Source organism: Grampus griseus (genome assembly GCF_964374135.1).
Source record: "Grampus griseus genome assembly, chromosome: 1".
NCBI lineage: Eukaryota > Metazoa > Chordata > Mammalia > Artiodactyla > Delphinidae > Grampus > Grampus griseus.
The window spans coordinates 115,850,597-115,867,350 of record NC_139017.1 but is presented as its reverse complement, the minus strand read 5'-3'; the positions used below and the strand labels follow the sequence as shown (position 1 = coordinate 115,867,350).

The following is a 16,754-nucleotide window of genomic DNA, read 5'->3' as shown; positions in this document are numbered from 1 at the left end:
AGAACTCAGAAAAGAAGCCACATTCTAAGAGCATAAAAAGCAGAGAAGCTCAAATCATTTAACACAGGTGAAAACAGACCTTCTGGCAGTGATGCCAGAAAAAGTATCACCACATAACCCCTGCCAGCAAAGATGACCCTAAATCAAAAAGAACAGATTAAATTACACTCGAGTATAAATATAGTTCAGTCACAGGCAGATAGTTACTTTTGGAAACCATTGACATTAGTTGAAATAAAATATGTTGGTATTCAAAGGAAAAAACAAAGAATTCACTGAATATTTTGACTAGTCAATGGCTTACTCCACTTCAACCCAAAATTTTATACTTAGGACACTTATCTCCCTCCTCCCATTAATCTTTGTGTCAAACTACTGGGGCCAATCTGGCTCTTGGTATTCCACAGTTTTCCCATGAGTTTTCCCTAGTAACTTTTGACTTTAATATACCTAATTGCATTCTAAACTACCCTCCATAAAGTATTTTTTGCGCATTATCCAAATCCTCTATGTAAAGTCAAGTTGTAGCTGTAATTTTATTTCCCCAGTTTACTGTACATGGGAGTTATCCTTCACAGACACACTAACAAAATGTTCTTCAAAACAATGAACATGGGCTTCCCTGGTTGCGCAGTGGTTAAGAATTCGCCTGCCGATGCAGGGGACACGGGTTCGAGCCCTGGTCCGGGAAGATCCCACATGCCGTGGAGTAACTAAGCCTGTGCGCCACAACTACTGAGCCTGCGCTCTAGAGCCCACAAGCCATGACTACTGAAGCCCCATGCGCCTAGAGCCTGCACTCTGCAACAAGTGAAGCCACCACAATGAGAAGCCTGTGGACCGCAACGAAGAGAGGCCCCCACTCGCCGCAACTAGAGAAAACCCGCACACAGCAACGAAGACCCAACGCAGCCAAAAATAAATAAAATTTATTTTTTAAAAAGAATGAACATGAAAGTATTTCATTCAATAAACAGGTTACTTACCTATAAGGCTGATTCTCTGACAGATAAAACCAAATAATTATGATTACAATTACAGAGCTTAAACTTGGGCTAACAAATTTTGAAAACTGGGTATCCAAGATCTGCTCCATTAGAGTCCTCAACCTAGAAATCCCAAAAGTCCATGGAATAAATCTTTATTAGATCAGGGAACCTAGTTCAGACTATCAACTGAAAGACAGAAGTTCTAACCCCATTTCTACCCAGAATTCATCATACTTTAAGTAAATAACCTAAAAACCTTGATTATGAGTTAGGAAACAGGGACTGCCACCTATGCTGTCTATTTCCAAGTAGTAGGGGGTGTCAAATGAGAAACTAGATGAAATTACTTTGTAAATTATGAAACACAGTACAAATGTAAAATTATTTTATCTAGGGCCGGATTTCAACTCTAGTGCTTTCTAAGCAAAATCCATCCCTAGTCTTGGAGTTTTCTGGCCCTTTGAAAGAAATTACCTTGACAAACAATAAAAGTAGTCTCATAGGAAGTAGTGAATCTAGAAGAATTGATGAGGATTTTCCTATGTAGCTTCTGAAACTGATGAAGTATCAAATGATTCCTCATAAGCACTGTGCAACAGAAGGACATATAATTATTTAGTACATTAATGTTTTCAGAGAATCAAGTTTGAAACTACAATTCTTGTAATATTCCTTAATATGATTTGAAAACAAGATTTTTACCTGAACACTACAAGAGCAACACTCTTAGATGAGCAATAACTATCTTACTCTTACGCTTTCATTATCTAGCAACTTACAAATCAATATCAACATTAGCAATATTATCAATGAGTTAAATCATTTGTAAGACCTCAAAAATCTAGAAACCCTGAATCTGACTTTCCACCCTCTATCTGTTCATAAAAGCTTTCATGAAGCTATCCAAGGCCCTTCAAGTACAAATTTATTTAAGTATTCTTGTACAATGAGAATTCAGAGGCAACTGACCAAATCACATTTTTATTTGAAAATTTATTTTCCAGTGACTGCCTTGTGAATTGGAAGGAAAGCTCTGAACATTAAATCCCAGGACCTGAAATCTTCCATATCTTCTCTCCCTAGAACCAGAACTTCAAAATTTAGAGGTCAGTTTCAGTGTCTCTGATTCAAAATCAGCAAAAGCTCCATTCTCTAACAGAAAGAGCAATCCAGTTTTAAGCACATGATCTCAGTTAGTCCAGCTATTTAGGCCAAAAAGAGAGTCATTAGGTATTATCTACCACTTTAACAGACTCTATCAACCTAGAAGATGAGAGTGTCTTGAGCTGAAGTATATTTCTTTTTGATTCCCCACCCCCTAATCTTTAAGAAGGCATATTCTAGTAAAATACTCCACAGCTGGAATCACAACAGAGAAGAAGATACTCTTCAGTCCCTTGATCACAGTGGAGTTCTCCATTTGGATAAATAAATACATTAAAGCACCTATGGGTTTATATGCTGGAGAAGAGGGATGGTATCTAGAGAAGAAACAGGGCAAGCACCCAAAACATCTGTAGGCTCATTTCTCTGGCCTATGGCCTAATTACCATGAATCGGGTCTAAGTCTAGGACTCGACATAGAATATCTTTTCAAACATTTAGAAGTGATTAGATGACCTTGTATATGATATCCCTGCAAACAAGATGGATAAATTATAGGATGAATGCCAGGACAGAAGGTTGCTGATTAATTAATGTTAATTCAAAGAACTGTAACTGGAACAAAGAGCTATGGCCTCCTGGCTCCAGACAAAGAGCTACGTCACACTCAGTGTCTTCTATTCATAATATATTTTCTAAACTGGCCATCAGGAAGTACTCATTCCCTAGTGGTGGAGATCTGTGTGTGCAGGAGGACAATAATCCATCTACCCCAAGTGTTTTTTTTTCTTCTTTCTTTCTTTCCCCAAAGTACCTTTTAACATTTTTCCAACTGCCAGAAATTTATTTGAGAATTAAAAGCACTAGACAGGTATCATGATGCTATTTTCAACAATGACAATTTGGGTAAAAAGAGTCAAAACATTTTCTCTAACCATCTCCTGGTTCTAGATAGGAACAGGGATTTTACTGGAAGAGATTACATGTGATATGATCAAACACCTCATCCCAGTTTTTCTTAAATTATCTTTAACCAAGATGCTAATCAAGATGCTCCCTCTCCATCCCACTTCTGCTGATCTGCTTCCTTTGGGGGAAAAAAAAGTTAAAAGTGAAAGGTCAAAGGTGCTATTTTCAAAAGATCTGGAAAAAGCAAAAAAGCAAGAAGGAATCAATTCTGTTGCCCAAAGTCACCCAACAAGGCACTAATTTAACTTGAGAACACTGTCCTAATAAAGCAACTAGCATCCAAATTCCAAAGTACTCTGTATACCCTAAGGAACCCATGAAACTACTGTTCTCATTCTCAAAGGTTTAGGAATATGCACCTTACTCTTCAAATGTTATGGCCACTATCTTTAAAGAATCATTTTATAGGAACATCGTTTTTCAGAATCACCAGAAGAGCTTTTTTACCAAAAAAGTAACAATGTACTAATGGGAAAATATTTTCCATGATTAATAACCAGTTGACCCTTAATAAGACAGTATCTCTTTTGCCAAAGAAACAATAAAAAGCAAAGAATAGAATAGAGTATCATTTTGTAAATATGCATACTTCCAGACTTTTCGGTATTTCCCCCAAGACACATGCTCTGCTTCCTAGTGCCTGCAGGAAAAAACTCTACTTTTGAAAACTGATACATGATACTAATGGTAAGAACTTAATTTATCTCAAATTGAAAAAACTTCATTTATGAATTTTTTTTATCTCAAACTGGACTTCAAACATTTCAAATACATGAAAATGCTAACAGTTCCACAAAATAAGTAAAACGCTCAGATAAAATGATCTATGAAACACAATGTTAAAATGCTGTTTATAAAGAAAACAGAAGAAAATTTTCAGAAAAGAGACCTATGCTAAAAGGCCACCATGTTATCATGTACAAATCTAAACTATCTATAATGCGTGGCAAAAGATTATTATATTCTACAAGGCAGGATTTGATACTTTCATCCAATATATAGCAGGATCTGACAGCTGCCACAACAAAAACATTAAAAAGGTTCCTCAAATAAGTATTTTTACACAGTTTATATAATCTGATTGTGATATTTATTCAAAAGTCTACTCTGTAAAAGTAAACATGATTAAGTCTATCTTTTACTATTGCTGGTCATGATATTTATGATAAGCACTTTTGTTAACAGTTCCTTTCACGATTTAGACATAGCTCCAATTCATTTGTTATTGCCCAGAGTACTGTAAAGAAAATCTAAGCAAAATCATGATAAATCTGGACATGGAATTCTTTATTTTAAAACGTACCTTTATCACAAAGGTTGAGAACAGATAGTATTTTAAGATACAGTCTCCCCTTATAATTTAGAATCAGGAAAATAAAGAAATCTGTCTCAAATGCTTTATGTAAACTATAGAGCAGACTTAACTCTTGCTAATTAGCTGATTACAACATACAACTAGCTGTCACAGTATTAACAGTAATATCTACTTCTCTACATCACAAAAGTCAAAGATGATGCATAAAGCACATTGTTTAAATCAAAAGTTTTAATTGGAAATTAGATGTAAATAACTAAGATAAATGTAGATTTGTAGCCTGCCAGATTTCCCTTATTTGGATGATGTTTATTCACTCATTAATTGTTCTGCATTATGTGGACACCATATACACTTCATAAAGCTCTACAAGTGTACTGTGATAACTAAAGATGTTTCTATTTTATAAATTAACTCAAATAATATAAAACTTATTAAAAAATAAAAACACCATCAACCATGTTTCCACATGTCTTTTCTAATTTGAGATGTGTGAAATCTTAAAACTAGAAAACCATATCGCCATTGAGAAGGCTAATAAAGCTGGATGTTAGTCTTTTTTTTGGAAAATTTTTTTTTAAGAGTTGAGAATATCATTGTGTTAAACCCAAAATTTCAGCTAAAGCATTAATTTTAGCTGTAATAAAAATGCTATAGACATTATGAATAAATGAAAACTTGGGGAATAATAAACAAAGCAGAATTCATGGTTACCATATTTACACATACTCTTTGTTGTGTTTCAGTGCCACATGATCTGATTCAAAGTAATAAACATCAGGATCATCATCTTCCTCTTCTGTAATGTGCGGATTGGCACTCTCTTTGGCAGATGGCAAATGTCCAATATTGAGTCTTGCCTCTGAGGATGGCTTACTTAGTCCTTCACTCCCATAATTTTCAGAGTCACAACATATGCCTTTTTCATTGTGAGAAATTTCATCGGGATTTGTGACAGACTGACTTATATTATCACTAACAGGTGCATTTGTTTCACTGGGATTAAGATTATTCTCCTCAAGTTGTCCATTTTCTCTGCAAGGAGAACTGTTTTTAGTGGGACTACCTCTGGTAGGGGCCGCCCTCCGGGGTGAAGTTCTCAGAGTATACCGATGTTCTTGAGGTTCTGATAAAGACATCATCTGAGCCGAAATACAGTCTAGAACAGAAGATGGTTCTGGTTCTCCGGAGACTGGCATACTCTCAAGACTTGTGTCCAGGGCGTTATTGGTGTTTTCATTACACTGCTCTTTTGAGGCACTGCTATCTCCCACCACATCTACTTCCTCCTCAGAATCCCTTAAAGATGAATGAATTTCAGAAAAGGGGCCTGTAGCTGGCTCAGTAGTCAGCTGATTAACATGTTCCACAGGCAGGCAGGCAGTTACTATTTTGTGGTCCTCCAACTTGACCTGCACTTCTGAATTTGTGCAAGGCACGTTATGGTCTATATAACTGTCCTCCTTCCTACTACCAAGGAACATTGAAGTGTGGGTATCCGAATCCCCATTTTCAGCTACTGATTTCTCCTGCAACACATAGGAACCAGTGCTATTTTGTTTAGTGTTCCCATCGGACTGACAGTCATCACAGTTTACAACAGCTGAATCACTGTCATCAACACCATTGACAGCCAAATAGCCCGTGATTTCTTCAACTACTGTAGAATTAAGTGGCCCTTCCTCACTGACATTCACCTTTTTAATTTCCCTTTTCTCACAATCATCCAGTATAAGACATCGACAAGCTCGTTTAGTCCCTTGAAAATCTGCATCATTGTCCACTACTGTACTCCTCTGTTCTACTGACTCCTTGTCTGATTTTATAGGTGAATCTTCTTCTGAACTGTTTGGTGCTTCAGATCTAAGACAACGCTTAATTCTTTTTAAAACTGGTGAAACAGGTTCTGTTTGCCTTCTTTCACAATTTTCTACAGACTGCCTTTCTATGTTATCTTTTTCTGAAGAAGGAAGTCCTCTTTTCCTAGGGCTTACCCATGACTCTCGAGTACTCTGCTGTTTTATATCAGTAGTTCTTCCATTATTATTTCCTTTCTGAATTTGCACAGGCTCTGGTCTCTTCTTTGGTGATCTTGATCGTACTTGAGAATGAGAAGAGATTTCTTCAGGATGAGCAATGCTACGATTCCTTAAAGTTCTACCACAAAAAGATTCATCCAAGCCGTTTAACCCCACTGTTGATCTTGTAACACGAGTAGATCGGGAAGCAGCCATACTATGGCAAGTCCCTACAATACGGTCATCATGATCCACTCATTGGGAAACCTTCAAAAACGTAAACAAAATAATGAGAAAAAGGTAATAGTTAATACACCTAAAACAAAAGTATAAAGCTGTAACTTTTTAATCCATGTATAGCCATATTAAATTTTGTGATATAATTATTTTATTAACATTTCCAAAAGTGATAATATTAGCTAACAATTACATGGCACTTAATACATTCCAGGAATCGTTCTATATGCTTTACATACGTTAACTCACTTAAGTCTAACAACAATTAGAATAAGTGCTTATTATCATTCCTACTTCATAAATGAGGAGACTGAGGCACATACAGTTTAAGTAATCTGTCCAAATTCACACAGCTAGTAAACTGCTGGGCAGGGCCCTAGATTCCACGCTCTTAACCTTCCTCGCTATGTATCTACCTCTCAGATATACAGGGGCAAAGCGCCCAGAAAGATCTCTCTCAAAGACAGGACTTCATCTTGGTTATTAAAATAATAACCTTGAATTTATATAGCAGCTATCATATAAACTATCCCAATCACTTCTCATGTTTTCTCAACACTTCTGGGAGGTAAAAAGACAGGCTCTGCTCTTTTTAATTCACTCTTACTAAAATGAGTTTCAGGTCAAATTCTTTGATAACAAACCACGTGGCATCCAAAAAAATTTGGCTGCAGTAGAATTTTTTATAACTAAGCAGATGAACAGAAATCGCAGTAGAATTTTTTATAACTAAGCAGATGAACAGAAATCACAACCGTAGCTTATACTTGCTAAGAGCAATACAGAGCAAAGCCAAGGCACCCTAGTCTCTAGAAGTAGAGCCACAAATTAGCAAGTGAAAGGAAGTATTCTAAAGAGGATAGAAGAAAAAGGGAAAGAAGCACACTGCCGAACAAATATTACATTTAAGAAATCAGGAATACACATATAACCCCATCCTTTCCTTCTTTCAACTCCTGAGTATATGTGTATGCCACAGTATTAATGCATGTTGAGGAGATGAGCAGGCTTTCTGGTGTGGATGCTTTGGTGCTTCTATAATACAAATGAGAGGGAAACTGAAAACTGCCCTGATTGATCCATTTGTATAAACTGAGCGATTCAGTGATTATTTTCCAAGGTTCTCCGAACAAGCAGAATTAAAGGAGCTGTTAAAATTTCAAGTCTCCATTCTTCTGCTCCTCCTCTATTTAGCTTTCAAAAGGTACTTTGCCACTTCACTGCCTGACTTCAAATGGGGTGCAGGATGGACAGAGAAAAGAGGCCAGTAATGGTCGTAGTACAAAGCTGCACAGGAACCTCTTCCCTCATCCCTTTTGCCAGCTTTCCCACAAGCTCACTCTCCTATAACCCTCCAAATGCCATTCTACCCCTCTCCTCACAAATCAAATACAATCTCTCCTTTGCCTCAACTTAGAAGTATCTAACAGTTGGAAAGGTTATTAAGAGCTACAGAAGATACAGCAACACGGTATCACATACAAAAAGAAGAAACTGCCTTCTTGTTCCTGCCTGCTGACAAAATGAATAAAGTGAAGAAGTATCCTGTAAAATATGTAAGTCAGTTGAATTTAGTTTTGTTTCAGAGTATGGCATACTTCTAAATTTTTAATTAACAATTTTTTAAAACCTTACAAGACTCACAAAATCAGCCCTGGGATTAAAGTGTGAAAATTCTTTCTAGAGAATTCCATAGCAATCACATGAACAGTAAGTATGGAACATTGATCAGAACTTAAAAATAATGCTTTTCAAAGTAAACTTTTACTCTTTTGGGACTCATTAGTCAGACCTGATGTATAATTCTCTTCTGTTAAAATCTTCTTATCAAGATTACAGTCTATTTTTATTCACAGGTAATAAACAGTGAATGACCCATAAACATCCACTTTTAATTACAAAACTTTAAGTTAAACTTCAGATGATGTTTCAAAAGAGCACAAACTAAAAAATATTAAAATCAATGTATTTGTTTCATGTATCCAAATCTGAAGCCTTCAAATTTGAAGATTACAGATTTTTAAATATTAAATACCTATGTAAATATAACAAACATAAGCTAATTTTATAAACTTTATTTATAAAACCTAATGCAAATATCTTTAATGCCAACTTGATTATATTCGTGATTTATGGTTCAAAAATAATATTGGCAATAGTAATATTTTATAAACACACACACAAAAAACTGTTTATCTTTATTTTTAAAAATATGATGCCAATCGAGGGCATATAAACTTCAAATGATTCTGGTAACAGGCATTCCTAGCCCTTTTCTCTCCACACCAACCCAAATGAGAGCAAAATTTCTGCCTTATCATTATTAATGAAGTAATCCTATTATTCGTAGTACCCAAAACTACTAACAAAGAATATATATATATCATTATAAAACACCACCTATAATGAGGGTCTGTTTTATTTCTGCACTATTCCAGTGATCAATCAAAACACTGATCAACATGAAATATTAAAACTTTTTTCATTTCTTTTGCTCCCTAAAAATATTTTTATTCCGTTCACAACTACAATGAAGTCCAAGTTTTAGAGTTCTCAAACCCTATGCTATTGGGCCATATTTTAAATGAAACTGTTTTGTGATAAGAACCCTTGTGGTACCTCAAACTCTTGCAACTCAAAGTGTGGCCTGAACACCTGAAACTAACACAACATTGTAAATAGACTATACTCCAATAAAAAGTAAAAAAAAATAATAATAATAAAGAAACCAATAGAATATTTTGTATAGAAATTTGGTGACTCATATTTACTGTCCTTAAAGTAAAGTATAAAAGTCTTAAAAAAAAAAAAAAAGTGTGGCCTGAGAACTAGCACCATGGACATCTACTGGAAGCTTGTTACAAATGCAGAATATCAGGCCCTGCCTTAGACCTTCCAATTAATTTGATTCCTAGGTCATTAAATGTCTATTAGGGTTTGAGAAGCAGTGCTTTAGACCACTGCATCCAGACAGTAGTCTATTAAAATATATCAAGTTTCACACTAAATTAGACCATTTATAACATATCCTTTAATTCTTTATTCGATCCTAATAATAAAAAATTTATAAATAAAACCATTATCCCTTTGGCTAAGGAAGCACCAAATAGAGGACTATAAAAATCTCTTGCCTGAAATTAACATATTACATATACTTAAGGTATTAAATTGGTTAAAATTCTGAAGATTAGAGTTAAGTGAAATTTCAACACTCTTCCTTCTAATGATTTTTTTCTTCTGTTCTAACCTTTTTCTTCATTATCTTTTCTATTTTTGAATAAGCATTTATAAAGACACATATTTTCTGTAGTTATCTGATAAACTGAGTGCAAAATTCAATTACCGAAAAGAGACTAACAATGTTCCAATTATCTCAACCAAGTCTCAACATTGTTTTGCCATGCTGTGTAAAGTATTATAGACTAAAAAGCAGTTGTCTTCCTCATTTTAGCTGCATAACACAAGAGTTACTAAAGAAATTTAGTGAAGAGGTTTGGAGTACAAAATTATATTCCAGCCAAAAATTAGGTTGCTAAAGGAAGAGAAAAAAACTCATTTACAAACAAAGTATCTCAGAAAATACCCCTGCTAGTTAAGTAAATAGTTAACATGGTTTAAACATTAGCCAGCACCTAACTAGAACTGGTAATTCAATCAATCACTCTAGTTTTAGAATTAAGGGAAACTGTTAGTTAACAGATTCATATGGGCAAAACCCAATCTAGCAACTAGAATGACGTTTTTCCTATGTTACCCACAAACTAATGAATATGGCATTTTCCACAATAGAGGGAAGAGAATATAATCAATCACTAGAATTCCTCTCTTCCCCACCTTCGTGAGTTTTCATTCTATTGCAGGACATATCTCAGAAGGAGAGTCAACCTAATTTTACCCTGTCCATTCACATTAAGGCCCAAATCCTACCTATAATTCAATGTCTCACCCATTTATTTACTGCTGAACTACCCTCTCCCAAATTTGAATCTACTTGTAGGATCTAATTATAGGATTCTCAAATATAATTATAGGATTCTGAAACGCTCTCTGAAACAGTATCAGCTATGTTTCAGATCATAAATTTCCAGCCCCTGTGATCACATCTGTACCACTGTTTCAGTGACTGAAAGTAAAATGGTCCACCTAATGAAACACTACTCCAGCTATCTATCACCTTTACTTTAGAAATCTCAAAAGATATTTCAAAGACACTGCCTGTAAGCTTTTTTTTCCACTATAATTACTGAAGTAGTATGGTTTATTTTGGGAATTGAAGGACTGGCAATCCTTCATTAACATCAATGTTCTAGCTGATATTTATTTAGTTTTATTAAGTGAACAATTTTTAGGAACTGGTCATGATACCATGTAGACAAACCAAAGTGAAAGGCAAAAAGAACAAGAGCAATTGCGAAGTGTTACCAATGATTCTTTTTCTATTTGTCTAGAACATAAACAGGAACTGTTTAATAACGGTTTAGGGACTATCCTTGTCATACAATTCTTTTAAGACAAATTTCTTCACTGAGCAATTACCACTATTATCTATAATGTCAAAAGTATCTATAAGGTTAAAAGAAGGAGAGTGAGACCTGGGGACCTATCTATGTAATTCAACTTAAGGTTCTTAATATCAGTCTCTTTGAACCCTGGGAACTCTATTACATACTACCTTGATCCCCTGTTTAAAGGGATCTCTTCTTTCTTCCCCATTCAGAGAGGGGCGAAGGGGTAGGCAGAGAGACATAGATATAGAGAGAGCTGAATGAATATACACTTAAAAAGACAACTGAGGAGAAAGAGAAGTCAAGGAATTTCATACTACCCTTGAATCAAAAATACCTAGAGTGTCAAAGAAAGGTATAATGCTCTAGAGATTCCAATGTACTTTAAGTCACTTCATTTATCCCCTGTTGGAAAAATATATCATCCCTACGCCATTCCCTATAGCTCTGCGCTCCTATGAACAGCTACCCAGACTGCAGAATTTTCCATGCACCGAAGGAAGTATAGAAAAATAACAAGCCTCCTCTCCTTAATTACAGGCAAACAAACAGACTATAGTTGTCTTCACTACTACAAAACTAAATAACTTACCTGTATAACCAAAGATCTATCATTGTGGAAATATTATCTCTTTTCCTTATATCCTGAAGGAGTTGGAGCTATGATCTAGAATAGAGCTTAAGCATCATGGTTTCAGACTCTCAGCTTCAGCCATGGAGAATACTAGAACTTCCTAAATTCCTTTCTTTAAAAATAAAATAATAAAAAAAAAGAATTAAAGAATCAAATTAACTTATGCTAAAATATTTTAGTAACATCTTTGGTAATTCTTGTTAACTTTGTAGCCTCAGATATATCAAGAAACTGGAAAAGGATTTTTAGAAACCAACAAAAACAAACCAAAAAGAGCTTGAAATATACTAAATCTTTACAACAACTCAGTATTATTTTGAGTCAAAATGTAACTCAGTTCTTTTCTAGAGTCTAAGGCAATATTGTTTTGAGGTGACCCAAAGACTGCCCTTGATAAGAAGATTTCTCATACGGAATTTATAATCTCTTACTCTTATTCTAGAGGCCTTACCAAAGTTTGGCTTTCAGGTATTTAAAACTAGGAACTGAACAACAAAATTAATTTAGATTATGTACAACAAAGAATCAACCAAGTCTTCTGCAATATATATACATTATAACTTTGGTTATATAAAGTGCTACAAGACTTTACAAAGGGAAATTTTTTATAAAGGGAAATTTCTATTATTTTTGGCATATGGATTTTCAACAAAAACAAAAACATAAGGATTTTCTGGCTTTAGTACCCAGTTGGCCAGATATTTTAATTAATCTAATTATAATCCATTTCTTGGACAGTCTGGCTAATTACAGTTTTACTTTATAATAATGTATTATGATATCCTTTTCAGAGAATCTGGATAAATGGGTTACTATGAGTGCCCATCCAAAAACAAGGAGGAACACCAGGAAAAAGACTAACGATGTTCATGATGGAAACTGTCACTTTATTATAAACATAAAACTAGATATTCTAGAAGTGACACTATTTTTGGTAAAAGATTGCAACTTAAAAACTAATGCAAAAAAATTTTTTAAATAAAAACTGATGCAATTATCAAGCTTTGTAAACTAGATTTACTGCCTAGAAAAAATAAATAGATTACAGTTTAAGTCAGCAAGAGGGCAACAAGGCTAATATCTAATATCTATAGATGCAACCTCTCCCAGATATGTCTTCTAAATTCTTGAAAAGCACAAGGTAGGAAAATTGTCTAAATAAAATTATTTAATACTACATTAAAAAATGTTCTAAATTAACATGAGGAGGGTGCACAGTGAAAAATGGTCCTACAAAAAAGTAACCCTTGACTTGAAACTTCACTCTTCTTATAACATTCGAATTGCCAACGCCTTTGTACTCAGCCCTGAAATCCTTTCACAAACATGGTAAAGCATTACACTGTATGGTGTATGGAGATGGTAGCAAACAACAGAGCCAAAGAGGATCCACAGTTTAGGATGTGTCTCTGAGTATCCGCTGGCACGCCCATTCCAGCGCTCTATCAAGTTCCAATCAGTCACGTTACTATCCTATTTGGGTAGGGTTTGCTGTTGAAACATCATCCATTATATTTGCCAGGCAAGGAGATCTGCAACAGTTATTTTCACAGAAGAACTGATACTTACAGCTGAGTCCTACCAGTATTAAGATAAACAGGATCATGCAGATGATTAGGCAGATTAGGCTTCTTAAAAGCCTAATACAGTGAAAAGGAAACTTCAATTACTTCTACTAACTAAAGCCCACTTGGCCTTAATTAAGATTACATTTTTTCTTACCTTTTTAAAAAGTGTTTCGCCTAGTATTTGATTCCCAAGCGTCTGCATTTATCTGTCATCACTGTTAATGTCCATGTTACACTGTGACTTCAGGTATTACTTATTTATATGGTTGTACTAGCACAACTTGATATCTGTGAAGGGAAACCACAATATAGTCACTATGGATGTGTTACTGTTTACAGATTTGTGGATAAAACTGATAATATTTCTTAACACACCACACACTGCATTTTCTAATAAATTTCACAAATAATTCCTTATATTTAGCTACAAAATATGTTACTTTTTAGCAGACTAAGATGATTTAACACTCTTACAAATGCTTCTCACAGTACCCACATAAAATATTTCAAATTTAATTTTAAATTAAAATTCTTACAAGTTTTAGAGCTTCTTAGATTCCTTTTCTGACTACCAATGTAGACATACAGATATATCTGTAATTTCTCAGACATTAATAGAAAAGTACTTTTTTGTGTTTTATAACAATATTAGGGAATAAATCTAGAAGCTTAAGAATGCAGTAAAAAAAGATCATGACTTTCCCCTAAATGTGACTTTAAAACATTCTATGTCTTTTAAAGTAACATTTTTGTCTTGGTTAGATTATCCCTCTGTGACTAATCTGACCATGTTATTTTGAATATAAATAGAAAATAAATGTGACAAAATAAGTGAAGAAACAAATCAAGATGTAGCTGTACAAACGTTCCTTAAAAAAAAGTAAGCTTCTTAAAAACATACACATGGTTGTAGGTTACAAGTCTGAGAAACACATCAATGTGCTTACAATGATAATGAAAAGCATTATATAAAACTTTAAGTCATTTCTACCCATTTATTATTGGAAAAATAAGCTAAAAAAAAGTCATATGTATGTCAAAGAAATCTATCAATGGCATTCTAAAATGATTCAGCATGGTGTACCATCCCAAATTCCAAAATCTACACAGAAAATGCAGATAGCCTTACATCTGTTTTGTGGATAAAATTTGTTACTGGAGTTGTCAACCTGACATGTTCTCAGTGAAAAGTTTCACTAAAATACAGTAGAAAACTAACATAATATCAATTATATTTAAATTTTTTTTAATTGGAGGAAAAAAAAATAGACAGCGATTAAGAAATACTAATATCTATCCTCAAACACTTCATTCCTATTATTTGTTTTCTTTTTTTTTTCCCCCGCCACTCCACACATCTTGTGGGATCCTAGTTCCCCGACCAGGGATTGAACCTGGGTCCCCTGCAGTGGAAGCACAGAGTCCTAACCACTGGACTGTCAGTGCATTACCTCATTTGTTTTCAAACGTTAAAAAAGACTTTAGGAAATGCCAAAAAAAGTTAATACAGATCTAGGTATTCCTAAATTTAAAAGTTGATATAAATTCTCTTGTAACAAGCAAGGAGTTAAAATAGTCAAAACTCTTCTTATATTCCCTACATAGCAGTCTTCATTTCATTCACTATACATTTCATATTTAAGATTCTGCACAAATACTATATGCTTTCTGGAGCAGAAAAGCTACTTAGAATTGTGACAAACTACAATAATTTTTAAATTTGAACTATTTAAATATATAACTTACTTCCAGAAGTTTAAAAAACTTAGCTACTTTGTCTTTTGAAACGCATACAAAATAGAAAACAAACCATTTAAATCCCATTCCTAAGGGCTTATTTATTCTTTGCCACAGAGCTTTGCTTGTTTTCACGTACTAACAAAATTCATTGACTATTCAAGAATTCCAAAAGCAAATCCAGAAACCAATCTTGACTGAAAAGAATTACTTTTCCTACCATTTGCAGTCTAACACTAGTACTACTGTGTTAAACAGATTACGGATCTCAGATTCATGGCACATATGAAATCACTTCAAAAGACTACAGAAAATCTCACTAGAAAATATATCAGTTCTACTAATATAGCAAAGTTATAAGCCACACAACATACTATAAAAGTAAAACAGTGACATCCAAGCTAAATGCAATCTAAATTATAAGACACTGAATTTTTTTTTTTTAGTTTTATAAGACCTTGGGGATAAAAACTCAGAACAAAGGTTATAATATAGATTCATATTTCACACCCAATTCTTCAATTGTTATAAGAAAAATACTGAACACATGCACTGCAGTACACTATGGCTTTAAGTGATTTTAAAAGAAAACAGAGAGAGGGACATTCAAAGCTGGTTGTAAAAAGCATTAATATAATGGTCAAAGACAAAAATACTTTTTCTAGACAATTAAGTTTATCACAGTTACTTGCTATAGAGAGCTGAACCGAATTTTCACTTGGTACAAAGTATGACCAAGAAGATCACACTTTCCTGGCTCCCTAAATTGTTTGTAACCACAGATGCAACATCTTGGATGCCTCCTACAGATTTCAGAGATAAGCCTATTACATAGTCAACAGAAAGGAATAGAAAGAGCATCAGATTTGGTGGAAGGAGAAGGAAATATGATTCTCTACCCACCATCAATAATAACTGTTTGACCAAGAGAAAACCACTTTGCACTTCTGCATTTCATTTCTTCACCTATAAAACAGGAGACATAATACCTGCCGACTACATCTCAGGGTTACTATGAAGTTCAGTGAGATTATACCTGCAAAGCAGGCAAACTTTAGTGTGCCTAGGAAATTCCTGGAACTAACTGCCCCAGAAATTCAGATTCAGCAGTTCTGGACATGCACACATAAATCTTTATTTTTAATTAACCACTTCAGGTCATTCCAATGTAGGGATCCCCCAAAGATGAGGCTCACCCTTTGAAAAAAAAAATTCCATCACTTTCTTCTGAAACTTTAGTGTTTGTAAGCATTACCCTAGGGGCTTATTTAAAATACAAATTTTTAAACCTCATCCTTAGAAATTCAGATTCAATAAAGGTGGGGCAGGACACAGAATCTTCATTTTTATCAAACACACTACAGGTGATTGAGATGTAAATGGCTCATGACCCATCCTTTTACAAACCCTGAACTAGGTTCTTCCCCATACACGTTTCTCAAATCGTTCTCCACCTCTCTAGTGTCATCCATGACTAACATTAGGCCTTCATCACTTCTCACTTGAACTAACCCACATGACTTATAATTGGTCCCTCTACTTTAAGTCTTGTCCCTTACAAATGCATGGTCTACAGCGGGGTCTAAAGCGCACATTTCTGTCACTCTCTTATCTAAAACTTCCAAGGGACTTCCGCTTCTGGCCAAGACAGGGTAACAGAGATGAGATTTACGTTCCT

General features: G+C 34.5%; 1 protein-coding gene across 2 annotated transcripts in view; it reads right to left on the bottom strand.

The window, feature by feature from the left end:
- ZZZ3 (zinc finger ZZ-type containing 3) overlaps positions 1 to 16,754 on the bottom strand; it is a 102,643-nt gene that overhangs the window by 47,137 nt on the left and 38,752 nt on the right. For both annotated transcript variants that reach the window (XM_082678310.1, XM_082678311.1), the window contains exons 2-4: positions 13,494 to 13,627; positions 11,730 to 11,883; positions 5,107 to 6,662 (exon numbers count right to left, since the gene is read on the bottom strand). In XM_082678310.1, the coding sequence (XP_082534436.1) occupies positions 5,107 to 6,611 (1,505 nt within the window). In that variant the 5' untranslated portion in view covers positions 6,612 to 6,662; positions 11,730 to 11,883; positions 13,494 to 13,627. The remainder of the gene's footprint in view (positions 1 to 5,106; positions 6,663 to 11,729; positions 11,884 to 13,493; positions 13,628 to 16,754) is intronic.